Source organism: Eumetopias jubatus, unplaced genomic scaffold, assembly GCF_037043125.1.
Source record: "Eumetopias jubatus isolate StellerSeaLion01/CBP00866 unplaced genomic scaffold, mEumJub1_p1.0 scaffold_3, whole genome shotgun sequence".
NCBI lineage: Eukaryota > Metazoa > Chordata > Mammalia > Carnivora > Otariidae > Eumetopias > Eumetopias jubatus.
The window spans coordinates 132,759,147-132,777,517 of NW_028274809.1; the positions used below are offsets into that span (position 1 = coordinate 132,759,147).

Genomic DNA, 18,371 nt, shown 5'->3' on the forward strand with positions numbered 1-18,371 from the left:
CATGGATTCACAGGTGTATTCCACCAAACATTTAAAGGAGAGTGAATACCTATTCTCAAATCATTCCAAAAATAGAGGAGGAAGGAAAACTTACAAATTCATAATATCAGGCAGGAATTACCCTGATACCAAAACCAGACAAAGACACCACAAAGAAAACTACAGGCCAATGTCACTGATGAACATAGATGCAAAAATCCTAAACAAAATATTAGCAAAATCACATTCAACAATACATTAAAAGGATCGTTCACCACGAGTTAGTGAGATTTATTCCAGGGATGCAAGGATGATTCAATATTCATAATCAATCAATGTGATACACCAAGTCAACAAAATGAAGGATAAAAACTATATGATTATCTCATTAGATGCAGAAAAAGCATTTGACAAAATTCAACATCGATTCATGATAAAAACTCTCAACAAATTTGGCTTAGAGGGTATATACCTTAACACAATAAAGGCCATATATGAAAAGCCCACAGCTGACATTATACTCAATGGTGAAAAAAAGAGCATTTTCTCTGAGATCAGGAACAAGTCAAGCATGTCCACTCTTGCCACTTTCATTCAACATAGTAGTGGAAGTCCTAGCCACAGCAATCAGATGAAAGAAAGAAAAAGCAAAGAAGGAAAACAAAGAAAAGAAAACAAAGAAATAAGTGGCATCCATATTGGTAAGGAAGAATTTAAACTCACTATTTGCAGATGACATAATACTATTCATAGAATCCCTAGAGACTATTAGAAGTAATAAATGAAGTCAGTAAAGATGCAGGATACAAATTAATACCCAGAAATAGGTAGATTTTCTACAGACTAATAAAGAAGTAGCAGAAAAAGAAATCTAGAAAACAGTCCCATTTATAAGTGCACCAAAAATAAAATACTTAGGAATAAATTTAACCAAGGAGATGGAATACCTGTACTCTAAAACTATAAAACATTGATAAGATAAATTGAAGGCAACACAAACAAACGGAAAGCTATCCTGCACTCATGGATTAGAAGAATTAATCTTGTTAAAATGTCCATTTTAAAATGTCCACAAAGCAATCAATAGATTCAATGCAATCCCTATCAAAATACAAACTGCATTTTTCCAGAACTAGAAACAACAATCCTAAAATTTGTATGGAACAACAAAAGACACTGAATAGCCAAAGTGACATTGAGAAAGAACAACAAAACCGGAGGTATTATAATCCAAGATTTCAAGATATACTACAAAGCTGTAGTAATCAAGACAGTATTGTGCTGGCACAAAAACAGAAACAAATCAATGTAACAGAATAGAGAGCCCAAAAATAAACACACACTTATGGGGTCAATTAAACTACAACTAAGGAAGCAAGAATAAACAATGAGAAAAAGACAGTCTCTTCAAATGGTGCTGGGGAAACTGGACAGCGACATGCAAAAGAATGAAACTGGACCACTTTCTTACAAGTCACAAAAATAAACTCACAAGGGATTAAAGATCTAAATGTGAGACCAAGCACTGGGTGTTATATGCAACTAATGAGTCAATGAACATTACATCAAAAACCAATGATGAACTATATGTTGGCTAATTGAATTTAAATTGAAAAAATAAATATGATGTAAAAAATAAATGTGAGACAAGAAACTACAAAAATCCTAGAAGAGAATAAAGACAGTAATTTCTGTTAACACTGGCCATAGCAACATTTTTCTAAATATCTGTCCTCCGGCAAGAGAAACAACAGCAAAAATAAACCACTGGAACTACACTAATATAAAAAGCTTTTGCACAGCAAGGGAAACTATCAATAAATCAAAAAGGCAACCTACTGCATGGAAGAAGATATTTGTAATTGATATGTCCAATGAGTTAATATCCAAAATGTATAACTAACTTATACAACTCAACTCCCCAAAACAAAAATGGGCAGAAAACCTGAATAGACATTTTTCTGAAGAAGACAGATGGCCAACAGACATGAAAAGATGCTCAACATCACTCACCATCAGGGAAATGCAAATCAAAACTACAATGAGATATTACCTCACACCTGTCAAAATGAACAGCTAAAATCAAGACATAAGAAATGTTGGCAAGGATGTGGAGAAAAATGTAATCCTCATGCACTATTGGTGGGAATATAAACTGGTACAGCCACTGTGGAAAATGGTATGGAGGTTCCTCAAAAAATTAAAAATAGAACTGCCATATGATCTAGTAATTCCACTACTGGGTATTTACCCAAAGAATATGAAAACACTAATTCAAAAAGATACACAACCCCTATGTTTTTTGCAGCATTATTTACAATAACCAAAAGTATGGAAACAACCTAAGTGTCCATTGATAGATGAATGGATAAAGAGGGGAGATACACATACATACACACACACACACACACACACATACACACACAATGGAATATTATTCGGTCATATGAAAGAATGAAATCTTGCCATTTGCAACAACATGGATGGATCTAGAGGGTATAATGCTAAGTGAAGTAAGTCAGTCAGAGAAAGATAAATACCATATGATTTCACTTATATGTGGAATTTAAGATACAAAACAAATGAACAAGGGAAAAAAGAGACAAAACAAAAAAAGACCCTTAAATAGAAAATAAACTGATGGTTACCTGAGGGCAGGTGGGAGGGGGTCAGGTGAAATAGGTGAAGGGGATTAAAGAGTACATTTATCATGATGAACACTGAGTAATGTATAGAATCGTTGAATCACTATATTGTATACCTGAAACTATCAGATTTCAGTCTGCTAATTATACTGAAATTTTACAAAATTTTAAGGGAAAATTATGGGTAATTTGAAGAAGTATTTGTAGTCATTAGTTGGCCTTTTATCTTCCATGTAATATTTGTCTAGACAGCAAAAAATTTCCAATGGTGACCAGTTAATTTCCTCTTCAGCACTGCTCATTCTCCAACATTGACATTAAGGGGTTGAATAACTGGCCAGGAGAGAAGCAGAAAAATCTCATGACTATTTCTGTTCAGACATATGTGATTTTTAAAGTGTATTCTTTCCTTGGCTTGAGTACATAATAAAAATGCCTTCAGATCAGAGCAATAGCAAGTATTCTCAGTCAGATTACTTAGAAACAAGTCAAAATGAACTCAGTGAGTAAAAATTTAATCAGCAAAACATGTTAACATTCTATTAGTATCATTAATGAAAGGAGCACAATTGAAGATTAAGTAGTATTCTACATTTCTCTATTTTAAAAGACTGATAGGGCGCCTGGGTGGCTCAGTTGGTTAAGCAACTGCCTTCGGCTCAGGTCATGATCCCGGAGTCCTGGGATCAGTCCCACATGGGACTCCCACTCAGCGGGGAGCCTGCTTCTCCCTCTGACCCTCTCCCCTCTCATGCTGTTTCTCTCTCTCTCTCTCTCTCAAATAAATAAATAAATAAAATCTTAAAAAAAAAAAGACTGATAAAATTACTCTCAAAGATATAGTCACATTTTCAACCTAGATCATTTAAGTGTGATAAATGGAAAAAGATTTTAAAACATGGTGCTTTTCTGCAAATTAAAATGAATTATTATATATCCTTTCTCCCCACACACTAATATCTTTCCATAGTTTTCCATTTTCTTCCTGCCTCAGGATAGGCTATCTCCCCCAAAATAAGAGATCCATCTGTATCTCCCTCCCCCCAGACTTCAACCGGACTTACTCATATGAAAATCAATGTCTTCATCACCATCACTGTAGCTAGAGAGGTGGTCTAGCTTATTTTAAACACCAACAAATGGAAAAACTTCTCATTAGAGATTTCCTACATGGAGCTGTGATGTGACCAATTTATCTGATCAACAAGAATATACTGAATCTGAAAATTATAGTAAACATGATCTAGCTCACAGCAAATCCTAACTTTTTAGAATTTTAGATCCTTGTCCAGAAAATTCTATACCATCATGGATATTTCAGACTGAATTTCTCCACCCCCTCCAATATATACCTTACCTTTCATTGGTGGATTCATTAGAGATTCTAGATATAAATTCATTTGGATCATTTCTAAAGAATTAAAAACATCTATAATCAGACCCCAGTGACTTCACAGCCAAACTTTTTTGAACTTAGAAGTAGTCATCAATTTATAAACTGGTTGAATTCTAAAAATAAAACTTTGCGAATTAGTTATTTGGAAACCAGTATTTCAAATTTTCATTAGAAACAGGGCTTTATATAGTTGTATTGAAAATATCAGGCTGTCAAAAGTACAATTTTTTACTGCTAGACTCAACTCTCCTAAGGAACTGCACTGAGGTTGAATTTACTTCAAAATACAACTGCAGTTTGTAGATAGACAGCCTTTCAGCTTCTTATTTCCTGATTATCAAGTTACTTCACTATATCCTTATTCTTCATGTGTCACATAAGTCTTTTCTGTTCCTCAGTTTGGTTCAAAAACTGCATGCTTGAGGCAGGGGCTTCCTCCAATATGATGGTGGGTTTACGTTTGGGACACCAGCTTTAGATGGTTGCAAAGCTCTGGAGGGTAAGGGGACAGACCGAGGTCTATTAGCTCCATCCTTTTTTAAAGATTTTATTTATTTATTTATTTATCAGACAGAGAGAGAGAGAGCACAAGCAGGGTGGTGGGGAGGTAGAGAGGCAGAGGGAGAAGCAGGCTTCCCACTGAGCAAGGAGCCCGATGCAGGACTCGATCCCAAGACACTGGGATCATGACTGGAGCCAAAGGCAGATGCTTAACTGACTAAGCCACCCAAGGGTCCCAGCTCCATTCTTTTCTGTTGAGAGCTCCACTGCTCCCTGTCCACTGCCACCTCTCCTTGCTCAAATAATAGGATCCTCTCTTCACCTGGTCCACTTAAGCAGCATCTCACCACAGACATTATGAGAGTTTCCTAAGAGCTTTGGTTACTGGTTACTAAGAGTCCCAAACAAAATTTAAGTAGAAAGTCTTGTTTTTATGACTTGTTCTTTTTTCTACTTAAACCCCAAAAGAAAGACAGTTACCAACAGAAGCTTACAATCTCTTATGGAAACCTCTTATTGCCACCAAGGCTATTACCTTTTGGTACACAGATCAGTCAAGTCAACTTACCCCTTGTCATCACTGTTGTCAGAGGATCCTAAAGAGGAATCCATAACTTTGCTAAAGAGTAAAAAAAAAAAAAAAAACAAAAAAAACAAAAAATAAAGTCAGGCATTTTGGAAAGCAATCGGGTTCTTTTTCCTGACAGAATTTTGGGACATAAAAGTAAAATCATGAGGAAACAGGACAGAAACAGTTTCAGTACAGCAATGGGACCTCTGAGACAGCCCCTTGGCTCTGTGTTTGTCCACTGGAAAGAGAACGAGAGATTTAAGGGAGGTATAGTTTTCACAATTAAACCTCCTTTCTTCTCCATTTTGTCAACCATTCATACATTTGGCAATCAATTTGGGAAATGTGAATGATCTGACCATAGGGACAGGGAGGTGGATCCAGATAATAGGTAGCAAAGGACACAGAAATAAAGAAAATGCCAGAACAATAAATATTCCAGGGTCAAGGGCTAGTCCCTGGTCACCATTTAGTAGAGAAGAAATAAGAAGATAGGTCAAGAATGGCCTAAATAATGTTTAAAAGATTCTTCTGAACTGAAACTAGAACAAGTGTTCAGAATGATTTTTCTCTCAAATCATCACAAAGAGGTATCTGGTTAAAATATGCAAAGTCAAGACTTCCTGCCACCAAACCACTGAGTTGGATAATTTAATCTCTCTACTATTTAATTTCCTCACCTGTAAAATAAGACACATTGAAAATGCACTTTACATTTGTCTACTTCATAAAATCATGCTGAATGTTCATCATTTCACAAACATTGGTTTTTAGGCAGCCTGTCCTCTTCACCAAATGTTATACCAAAAATACCAATGTGACAAATATAAAAAAAAATCAGTGACAACAATATAAACAGATACATATTTAAATTTCAAAAACACTTCAAGATTCTCAAAGTACTATATTTCCATAATTTCCTGGGAAATTTTGGATTCCTATCCATAGGACAGTCTTCCTCCCGAAACTACAGAAATTAAACTGAAGTATGGTTTAAAAAACTAACAACACAAACCCTAGGAGTCTCCAGAGGAACAAAAGCTGTCCCTTAATTGGTAGACAGACAGGAAAAGGCTGCTATGGGCAGTCTTCAGGGCCTGGGTTGGAGGGAAAATTTTAAGTTCCATTCTTGCCTTTCCCCTGAGTTGCTTGGAGACAGTCACTGCCATTCTTAGTAGGAACTATCCAGAAGTAGTTAGGATAAAATTTGAGTAGCATTAGGTTAGTTAATGAAAACGGAAGGACTGAAGAGCAATCCTTGGGCCTTTACCTCTCCCCTATCTCCAAAGCCCAAGTGAACAACCTAGAAGCCTACCTTCTCCAGTGCTGCTTTTGCCCAGGACCTTAAAGGTGACATACCCTGGCCAGAGAAATTACCTGGCTCACAGTGTTTCACTATTCTGCAGACTCTCTGTCCCCAGGCTATCACCTCCCCTCATGTTAAATTTACTGAGATAAACATACCTTAGGTCCTAGCTTTCAACAAGGGTGACTTATATTAACTTGCTCAACCCAGGATACTTTTGAAAATTGAAAGGACAAGCTATTAATAATTATGCTTTGATAACAGCCACAGATTGAAATTGTCCCAAGCAAATCTTCAGCCCTTCCCTAATATAAGTTACCGGGGCAGGGGGGTGGGCAATGGCCACAAGGAATGTGAGCTCACAAATCAAAATAATTAGATATCTGAGGAGTACAATCACTGAAAAAGAAATACAACAAATTGAACAACATATACCATCTGAAACAGAACCATTGGATCATAGTGACCAAGATTTTTAAGTAAGCATTAGAAATACCTTAAAGATACAAGGGAAGAAGTTAATAAGTAAAATGAGAATAAGAAATCCTAAGGAAAAACCCAAGAAAAGTAAGTCAGTCAGAGAAAGACAAATACCATATGATTTCACTCACATGTGGAATTTAAGAAACAAAGTAGGGGGAAGGGGAAGGAAAAATAAGATGAAAATTGAGAGGGAGGCAAACCATAAGAGAGGATGAACTCTAGTAAACAAACTGGGGGTTCCTGGAGGGGCGATAGGTGGAGGGAAGGGATAATTGGGTGATGGACATTAAGGAAGGCACTTGATGTAATGAGCACTGGGTGTTAAAACTGATGAATCACTAAATTCTACCTCTGAAACTAAAACAAAACAAAACAAAACAAAACAAAACAAATAAACAAAAAAAGACTGAGACCAGGAAAGGTCTAATAAAATACCTGAAGGCATACGATGAATGAAGGACATCAGTGAGGGTCTTTGTAAGGCCAGGATTCTACCCTCTGCTTATACATTCATTAAAAGGAACTTCTAAATACACACACACACACACACACACACACACACACACACACACAAGAGGATACCTTAAATGTAAAAGTCTAATTGTTGAAATAAGGAAACATTTCATGGGATAAATGGTAGTTTGGATACATGTGGAAAGTAAATTAATATGGAGTTGGAAGACAAGGTTGAGAGACTCTCCCAGAAAATAGTAGAAAAAAAATTGAACATACAAAAGAAAAGCCAGTTAATATAAAGGATAAAAACAGATCTCTAATACCTGGATTATAGACATCTAAGAAAAAATTTAAAAAATATTTGAAAAATAAATTTCTCAAAATTAAGGAAAAATATCACAAAAGTGATGCTTCATCTAACAAACATTTAAATGGTATTTACTAAGTGCCAGGCATTGTCCTGATGCTTCACAAATATTTCAACTGGTCCTCATTACAACTCTTGCCAGAGAAACTATTATTATTTATTTTAACCAATTCAGAGACCTTGAATAGTCATAGGTCTCTAACATCCATCATGCTGATTTGTAAGCCACTCATCACTAATAAAAAATCTGTGACCTTCCCTGCGGTAATTAACAGCAATCCTTTCACATATTTTTTCACATATTGATTGAGGCAGGACAACTAAAGCCCTTGTAGTGGCCATCTCAAAATGGTCACACACACCACCCCCCACTCCCCATGGACAGAGCAGCCCCAGTAGGGCATCCAGCTGTCCCAGAGGAGAAGCTTAAAGTGACTGACTCAGCAAAGGAAACAGTCAACAAAACTAAAAGACAACCTACAGAATGGGAGAAGATATTTGCAAATGTCTTATCAGATAAGGGGCTAGTACCCAAAATCTATGAAGAACTTATCAACCTCAACACCCAAAAACAAAAAATCCCATCAAGAAATGGGCAGAAGACATGAACTGACATTTCTCCAAAGAAGACATTCAAATGGCCAACAGACACATGAAAAAAGGCTCAACATCACTCAGCATCAGGGAAATCCAAATCAAAACCACAATGAAATACCACCTCACACCAGTCAGAATGGCTAAAAATTAGTAAGTCAGGAAACAACAGATGTTGGCAAGGATGTGGAGAAAGGGGAACCCTCTGAACACTGTTGCTGGGAATGCAAACTGGTGCAGCCACTCTGGAAAACAGTATGGAAGTTCCTCAAAAAGTTTAAAAAACAACTACCCTATGACCCAGCAATTGCACTAGTAGGTATTCATCCAAAGGATTTAAAGGGACACATGCACCCCAATGTTTATAGCAGCAATGTCCACAACAGTCAAAATATGGAAAGAGCCCAGATGTCCATCAACAGATGAATGGATAAAGAGGTGTATACAAACACACACACACACACACACACACACACACACACACACAGTGGAATATTACTCAGCCACCAAAAAGCATGAAATCTTGCCATTTGCAATGACATGGATGGAAGTAGAGGGTATTATGCTAAGTGAAATAAGTCAGTCAGAAAAAGCCAATTATCTTACTTCACTCATATGTGTAATTTAAGAAATAAAACAGATGAACATAAGGGAAGGGAAGGAAAAATAAGATGAAAACAGGGAGGGAGACAAACCATAATAGACTCTTAACTCTAGAAAACAAACAGGGTTGCTGGAGGGGAGGTAGGTCAGGGGATAAAATAGGTGGGGGGATGGGGTAACTGGGTGGTGGGCATAAAGGAGGGCACTTGATGGAATGAACACTAGGTGTCATATGCAACTGATGAATCACTAAATTCTACCTCTGAAACTAATAATACACTACGTGTTAATTAAATTGAATTTAAATTTTTAAAAAAGTGACTGTGACTGGCACATGCATATTATTACCGGCATACTGCCTAAGCTGTAGTATTTTAAGGAAATTATAAGCATAAAACAAGGTCTTTAAATTGTGAGTTTGCCAAATTTCATTTACATACAGTTTACATTATGAAAGAAGGTATACATATATTCCCTATTCTATTAACCAAGGCTGAGAATGATGCTTACAATTTAGTAAATTCGAGTCTTATCACTTACTTACTACTTTTTTGATGCATGAACCAGAGATATAAAGGGTTCCTCTTTAATTTCTGCATGGTATTGTCTTGTGGTTGTATTTAATCTACAATTAATCTAGAAAAAAAAAGGCACATATGAATTTTTTATTCAGTATTTTTAAAACACATAGGATATTTGCCCAATTAGAAAGAAAGTCATACATAGAACTTATTAGGCATGGATCAGCATTTCTAAAGTCTTGAATCCACGAACTTCTAAAATCTACAATACCGTACAATTTTATCAATCCTGTGAAATGTGCATTTTGTATTTTCCCCTCAGTATTTTATTTTGGGTCGAGAAATAGAAGAAAAGTTTTTTGAATGTTCAGGAAAAGTTTAGTCAAAGACAGGACACTTTAAAGATTGCTCTCTTGCTGCATATGATGAAACAAATGAAACAAAATTCATTTCAAACCAGTTTTACATCATCATAGGGATTTATGATATTTCCATCCTAAAATATTCTGTAGCATAAATCAAAGGGATAAGAAAGCAAAGATGCATCCTTCAACACTTCACAGAACACTTTGTGTCATGCAAGAAAACCGGAAGTCACTGGAGAATAAGATATTTTCAAAAAGTACATTGCCAAGTTATCAAGGAGGCAGCCTGAAATGTGCCACAAGGCCTAAATTCTGGGCAAAGAGAGAAAAATGGAAACAAATTGAAAAATATTTTCATAAACAGATCAATTTGTACATAAATGTTGATTTTGAATTTTGGGTTTGAGGGCCAACCACCTGTAAATTCCCTACCTTCATACCACCTCATAGGCAGTGGGAGTAGGAATCCCAAAGTTCTGAGGTTGCTACCTTCTGTTCCAGAGGTGGCCAGGAAAACCAGGGTGGACCAAGGTGGAGCCACATATTTAAGGATAGTTCTTCCCTACAAACCTCGGATCTGCTTACCTGCAGTCAGGGCTGCTTCTGCGGGGCCACAACAGAAGGGTGGTGGACGCAGAAGGACTATGATCTTGTTACTTGAATACAACTTTTCCTAAGTGGGATCAAACATTACTAGAGATACTAATAGCAGTGTTCTTTCCTGCTGCCTTCCAGGACAATGCCTTTCACTTCTTTTCCTTTTTTATTTTTAATTTCCCCAAACCAAGCCTGTTAAGTCAACTCTTGCCCCAACTTCTGGCCAGCAACAAGGTTACAGCTATTTGGTCCTATATTGGCCTAGTGCACCCCTACCCCCTATGCACACATCCCCACCCCACAACCCCTCCATCTCTGGTACTCTGAGGGTGAGGAGGTTCTGGGAAATCCCCGGGAAGAAACAAACATTTATTAATGCTCCCCACAGCTGAGCACAAGGCAAAACTTCCTGTCTGTGGCCACGAAGGCCCCCATCCTGCCCCCTGCCCCCACCCCCCAGCCCTCCCTCTAAAACATTATATTCTTCTCAATCTCAGTGAGGATGAAAGGCAACGTTAGCCAACATAAACGGCAGAGTATAAGATGCCCTTGTCCAGAGACCCTCCACCCCTAGGTCTTTACCTGGTGCTGGTAACAAGCCAGTACTGGAATAAGAACTCCGTGTCCATGGCAACCCCAAACAACAGATTCCAGGTGGTCCTGAGATAGTAGTAGAGTGGGGAATACACTGAACTTGATTCCAGGCTATAGGGTCTTAAAAATAGATGCAGTTCTCCTTAAAGATGGGAGATGGGGGAGCACCAGGATCAAAGATACTGGGATAATAATCTCAGAGCCGATTGTCCCACCTTCTACCTCTTATTTTGCAAGAAAGAGAATGATCAGAGGGCTGAATGTTTTCTGGCTAATACTAAATTTGACTAAAATAGGCAAGGTTGATACAGGACTCAGGACAAAAATTATATATGCAAGCTATCATTTCATGGGATTGAGAGGAAGCAATCAAATATTAGTTTTAAACTTAAAATACACCCATTTTCCTTTTAGAGTAAACCTGAGAAGGTGGAAACAAATGTCAAAGAAAGGAAAACAAATATGAAAGAAGGTTTTAAAAAGTATAGGTGAAACAATAGAACGTTCTGTATGAAAATTACAATATAAGAATTACCCCAAAAAGAAATAAGAAATACCTGTTTGACAGTCTGTATTGGTACATGTTCTGAGGCTGAATAAATGGTCACAGTTGAAGTCATGGAAAAGAAATTAAGGTCATATTTATTTAATATTTCTGTAAGTACTTAGCAAGATACAAGAATGAATAAAACATGGTCACTGACTTCAATATCACGTTGATGACCTCCAGGCCAGACCATTTTGAAATACACCCAGAGCATTCTGTTCTCTGTTAGAAAGACCTGCCCTAAAGAGAAACTACTTTACCAGAGTCTTGTCTGACCTAAAGGAAAGACAAGAAGACAACCTTAGCCCCTTCTAGCCTTCCTGTCTCCCATAAGAGGATGAAAAAGAGGCTAAGAAACTAATTTGAAGGTCCCAGTACTTGCTTCTTTCCGTGTCTTAATATTTTATTGAAAACCGGGCTTTTAAAATAACTGCACTGATCTTTCCCTTTCCCCAGGGTTTATTGTTGTTTATTTCGTGACTTTTCTGAATTCTGATTAGAAATTTCTAATTCAAAATTCTGTAAAGTCTCCATTCTTTGTAAAGTGCAGCCACTGAAGTCAGCTTGATTAGCATAATGGTCAGCTAGTAAATGTACAGATTCCCTCAGATGCCTGGAACCGGTAAGTCTCTCAGTAGACACAAAGAAGCTTCATGTACTGCTTGAGCGTGCCTTCCACACAGCCAGGCAGGTTACAACTCCACCATAACCTACATTTTCTTCTTGTGCAAAACCTCAAGATTGGCCAGAGATAAGAAAGACCTGAAAAGACCTAAAATTTTCAAGTGTGCAAAATCCTGGACATGAGTACAGCCCTAGATGTGCAGATGGCCTTTAGAGTCCCAGGAATATGCTGCAGCTTTTCAAACTCCCTATGGATATCGCATTACACAGCTTTTTCTTTTGCCCCAACTATTATCTATACCTCAGGCAGCCATGATGTTCAACAGTTGTCTCTGATTCACTGATTTCAACAAATGTCCCCAAGGCAAAGGCTGGGTAAGCTCCAAGTCAGGCCACATGAAGACAGTCTTGTGAGTGGGGTCTTGCAGGGACCCACTAGCTAGGTCAAACAGCGACATTTTTCTGGGAATAGACCTTTGAATAGCTCTAATTCCCTTCTGTCCCCTCCATTGGCACCCAGGAGACTGGTTTTCACCATGATTGCAGGATGTTGGTCTTCAAGGCTACCATGGAGCTGGGTTAAGTGTGACATGAATGGCGTAAGTTAGAACACCACAAAGTTCTCTGTCCTCACCAAAATCCAGCCTATGTTCTTAAATAAATGCTCCCCAGCTTGCTGTAAGCCTTTGGTTAATTTCCAGAGTTCTGGAAAAGATGATTCTGACCATTTTTGCCAACATTCTTGCAATTTATATAAAGGAAAGAATTTTTGGAGATCTCTATTTTGCCATTTTCACTGGCATTAATTCTAAAAATACTTTTAAATATATTGCTAAATTTAAAAAAAGGTAAGGGAAGTACTAAATGATCACAGGCACACAAACACACACATACATACATGCATATATACACACTCTGGTACTGAAACTAAAGTGGTAAATGACACAGAAGCCTGGAATGCCTTGGAAGTGTGCCAAACCAAAAAATCTAGAGTTTTGTTGGTTAATATTGTGGCTGCCTGAAGTGCTAAATAGGAAGTAGGCAAACAATAGGCTAACCAAAATGTTCTGAAGGGAGGGAGGGAGGGAGGGAGGGAGAGAGGGAGGGAGGGAGGAAAGTATGTCAAGAAAGGACTTTGAAAAGCTCTAACATATTCCTGGGAATCTAGAGTTTTGTTGGTTACCTAAGTAATAGGATGTGAATTCGACAAAGTGGTGAGCCGAATCTGAGACCTACATGTAAATCCAGGCAGCCAGACTGGCTATATATTTAGTGGAAGAAAAAAGAAACTTGAAAAAAACCTATATGCTAACAGAGTGACCAACAAGCAAATCAGTGTCTCTGTTGGCATTGGGTTTAAAAATATTAATAATTTTAATAGTCTCCCTAATGTTTTGTAACCAGCTTTATGCTCTTCCTGGGATTTGAATTGATGCCACACTCACAGTCCAAGAAACCTCAATCCAATCAATTAAATTGAAGTGGCTCCTGATTGGTAGTGACACTAGCACCCAGCAGAAACCAAGGCAAATCATCTCAATTTAGATCCCTCAGGATTCCTAAACCTAAAGTTCAGCCAAATATGAGCTCTTAACACAATCTAGCAAACATGTGAGGAATCATACTCTCATGAACAGAAGTCAACAGAAATTACAAAAAGAAAAAAAATGGAAAGAATACAGATATTAAAGTAAGAAACTTTATTCTCAGGAAATATGTTTAAAAGTATGGTATACACAACTAATGAGTCATTGAACATTATATCAAAAACTAATGATGCAATATATGTTGGCTAATTGAATTTAAATAAAAAAATAAATAAAAGTATGTTTGAAGTGCAAGATAGAGATCAACACTACCTGGAACAAAAAGAAGGGCCACTGGCCTGCTTTGGAACTTCAAAATTGATTTTTTGAAGGGGACGATGCTAGAGCTTGGACTTGAAGGACAGTAGATAAGAAGCCAGGAGGAAAAAAGTGGTGAGAAAATTCCAGACAGAAAAATCATAAAAAACAATTACATGGAAGCCCTGAACAGCATGGGGACTTTGAGGAAACTGTAAACATTATCTGTTACTGACATAAATAACATGCAGAGCAGGGAGTAGCAGAAGTTGCAAAAATAGCCCTGTACACCATATTAAGAAGTACAGGCTTTATATGCCAGCAAAATTGGACACTAGAAGAACTGGATAAATTCCTAGACACTTAGAATCTTCCAAAACTGAACCAGGAAGTAATTGGGCTGTTCAGACTTTTTATTTCTAGCAATGAAATTGAATCAGTAATCCAAAAATTCCCAAACAAAAGTCCAGCACTTTTGTTTGATGTAGTCCAACACTGCATCAGATGAATTCATAGGTGAATTCTACCAAATATTTTTAAAAGAGTTAGTACCTATCCTCTTCAATATATTTAAAAAAAATAGAGGAAGGAAAGTTTCCAAATGTTGTCTACGAGGCCAGCATTACCCTGATATCAAAACCAGAAAAAGACACTACAAAAAAAGAAAACTACAGGCCAATATCTCTGGTGAACAGAGATGAAAAATTCTCAACAAAATATTAGCAAACAACATTTAGTAATACATTAAAAAGATCATTCACCACCATCAAGTGAGATTTATTCTAGGGACACAAGGATGGTTCAATATTCACAAATCAGTATGATACATATCAATAAAGGATAAAAAGTCATGTCATCTCATAGGATTTTGTCAAATGCTTTTTCTGTACCAACTCCTGTCTATGAAAAAACTCGACAAAGTGGATTTATAGAAAATACACCTCAATTTTATAAAGGCCATAAATGAAAACCCACAGCTAACATGATACTCAATGATGAAAAACAGAGCTTTCCCTCTAAGATCGGGAACAAGAAAAGGATGTCCATTCTTACCACTTTTATTCAACATAGTTCTGGAAGTGCTAGCCACAGCAATCAGACAAGAAATACAAGGCATCCAAATAGGTAAGGAAGAAGTCAAACTGTCACTTTTTGCAAATGACATAATACTATATATAGAAAATCCTAGACTCCACCAAAAAACTATTCGAATAAATGAATTTAGTAAAGTATCAGGATATGAAATAAATGTACAGAAATTAGTTGTGCTTCTATACACTAATAATGAAGTACCAGAAAATTAACAATTCCACTTATAATTGCACCAAAAAGAATAAAATAGCTAGGAATAAACTTAACCAAGGAGATGGAAGACCTGTACTCTGAAAACTATAAAACATTGATAAAAAACATTGAAGATTCAACAGTCTTACACAATTCCTGTACCTCTGAAACAAATAATATGTTATATGTTAAAAAAAAAAAGATAGTAGGAAGGGAAAAATGAAGGGGGGGAATCGGAGGGGGAGATGAACCATGAGAGACTATGGACTCTGAGAAACAAACTGAGGGTTCTAGAAGGGAGGGGGGTGAGGGGATGGGTTAGCCTGGTGATGGGTATTAAGGAGGGCACGTACTGCTTGGAGCACTGGGTGTTATACACAAACAATGAATCATGGAACACTACATCAAAAACTAATGATGTATGTATGGTGATTAATATGACAAAATAAAAAAATTGAAGATGACACAAACAAATGGAAAGATATTTCATGCTCAATGTTTAAAGAAAAAAAAACAAGATTAATTTCTCCAAAGATTTTTTAAAGTAATCTCTACACCCAGCGTGGGGCTCGAACTCACAACCCCAAGATCAAGAGTCACATGCTCTACGAACTGAGCCAGCCAGGCACCCCCAAAAATTTTAATCTTGTTAAAATGTCCACACTACCCAAAGAAGTTTACAGATTCAATGCAATCCCTCTTAAAATACCAATAGCATTTTTCACAGAACTAGAACAAAGAATCCTAAAATTTGTATAGAGCCCAAAAGACCCTGAATAGCAAAGGAATCCTGAGAAAGAAGAATAAAGCTGGTATCATAATCCCAGATTTTGGGATATATTATGAAGCTGTAATAATCAAAACATTATGGTACTGGTACAAAAATAGACACACAGATCAATGAAACAGAATAGAGAGCCCAGAAATAAATCCACACTTATAGGGTCAACTAAACTAGGACAAAGGAAGCAAGAATATGCAATGGGGAAAAGAGAGTCTCTTCAATAAATGGTGCTAAGAAAACTGGACAGCTACAGGCAAAAGAATGAAACTGCACCACTTTATTACCCCACACACAAAATAAACTCAAAATGGACTAAAGACCCAAATGTGAGACGTGAAACCATAAAACTCCTAGAAGAGAGCACAGGCAGTAATTTCTTTGACATCAGCTGTAACAACATTTTTCTAGATAGGTCTCCTCACGCTAGAGAAACAACAGCAAAATTCAACTATTGGGACTACACTAAAATAAAAAGCACAGCAAAAGAAATCATCAACAAATTGAAAATTGAAAAGACAACCTACTGAATGGGAGAAGATATTTGCAAATGATATATTTAATAAGGAGTTAATAACAAAAATGTATATAAAACTTCTAGAACTCAGCACCAAAAAAATATCCAATTTTAAAAATGGGCAGAAGACTTGAATAGACATTTTTTCAAAGAAGACTCACACATGGCCAACAGACACATGAAAAGATGTTCAACATCACTCATCAAGGAAATGAAAATCAAAACCATAAAGAGATATCACGTTACACTTTTCAGAATGACTAAAATCAAAAACATAAGAAACAAGTGTCGGTGAAGATGTGGAGAAAAAGGAACTCTTGTGCACTTTTGGTGGTAATGTAATTCGGTGCAGCCATTCTGGAAAATAGTATGAGGTTCCTCAAAAAATAGAAAAATGCAAATACCATATGATCCAGTAATTCCACTACTGGATATTTACCCAATGAAAACAAATTTAAAACAAATTTAAAAAGATACTGCACCCCTATGTTTATTGCAACGTTATTAACATTATTTATCATGACAAATATGGAAACAATCCAATTGTCCATCAATAGATGAATGGATAAAGAAGAGGTGGAATATTACTCAGCCATAAAAAGTATGAAATCTTGTCATTGGCAACAACATGGATGGACCCAGAGAGGATTATGCTAAGTGAAATAAGTCAGACACAAATAGACAAATACCATATGATTTCACTTATATGTGGAATCTAAAAAACAAAATAATTAAACAAAAAGCAGAATCAGACCCATAAATACAGAGCACAAACTGATAGTTACCAGAGGAGAGGGGAGTGGGGGGATGAGCAAATTGACTGAAGGGGAGTGGGAAATACAAGCTTCTAGCTATGAAATGAATAAGTCATGGGGGATAAAAGGTAGAGCATAGGGAATATAGTCAATGGTATTGTAATAATGTCATATGGGGACAGATGGTAGCTATGCCTGTGAGAATAGCACAGCGTATAGACTTGGCCAATCACTATGTTGTATAACTGAAACTAATGTAACATTGTATGTCAACTGTACTTCAATTAAAAAAAAAGAAGCACATTCTCTGACATGGGCCATAGCAACTTCTTTCTAGATAGGTCTCCTGAGGCAAGGGAAACAAAAGCAAAAATTAACTACTGGAACTACATCAACTTAAAAAGCTTCTGTACAGCAAAGGAAACAATCAGCAAAACTAAAAGGCAACCTACGGAATGGAAGAAGATATTTGCAAACGACATATGCGATAAAGGGTTAGTATCCAAAAGATACAAAGAACTGACACAACACCCCCCAAAATGAGTAATCCAATTAAAAAATAGGCAGAAGACATGAATAGACATTTTTCCAAAGACAACCTACAGATAGCCAACAAAAACATGAAAAGATACTCAACATGACTTATCAGGAAAGCTACAATATCACCTCACACCTATCAGAATGACTAAAATCAACAACACAAGAAACAACAGATGTTGGCAAGGATATGGAGAAAGGGAAACCCTCTTACATTGTTGGTAGGACTGCAAACTGGTGCAACTACTCTGGAAAACAGTATGGAGGTTCCTCAAAAAATTAAAAATAGAAGTACCATATGATCCAGCAATTTCACTACTAGGTATTTACTCAAAGAATATAAAAATACCAATTCAAGGGATACATGCACCCCCATGTTTATAGGTTTATACCAGTATTATCTACTATAGCGAAATTATGGAAATAGCTGAAGTGTCCACCGATTGATGAATGGAAAGAAGATGTGATTTTATATATATATATACATATATATAGAGAGAGATA

General features: G+C 36.7%; 1 protein-coding gene across 1 annotated transcript in view; it reads right to left on the reverse strand.

The window, feature by feature from the left end:
• The window catches only part of LOC114210531 (phosphatidylinositol 3,4,5-trisphosphate 3-phosphatase TPTE2-like), a 151,370-nt gene that overhangs the window by 123,032 nt on the left and 9,967 nt on the right, over positions 1 to 18,371 (reverse strand). The window contains exon 2 of the mRNA XM_028104810.2: positions 5,090 to 5,140. Coding sequence (XP_027960611.2) covers positions 5,090 to 5,140 — 51 coding nt within the window. The remainder of the gene's footprint in view (positions 1 to 5,089; positions 5,141 to 18,371) is intronic.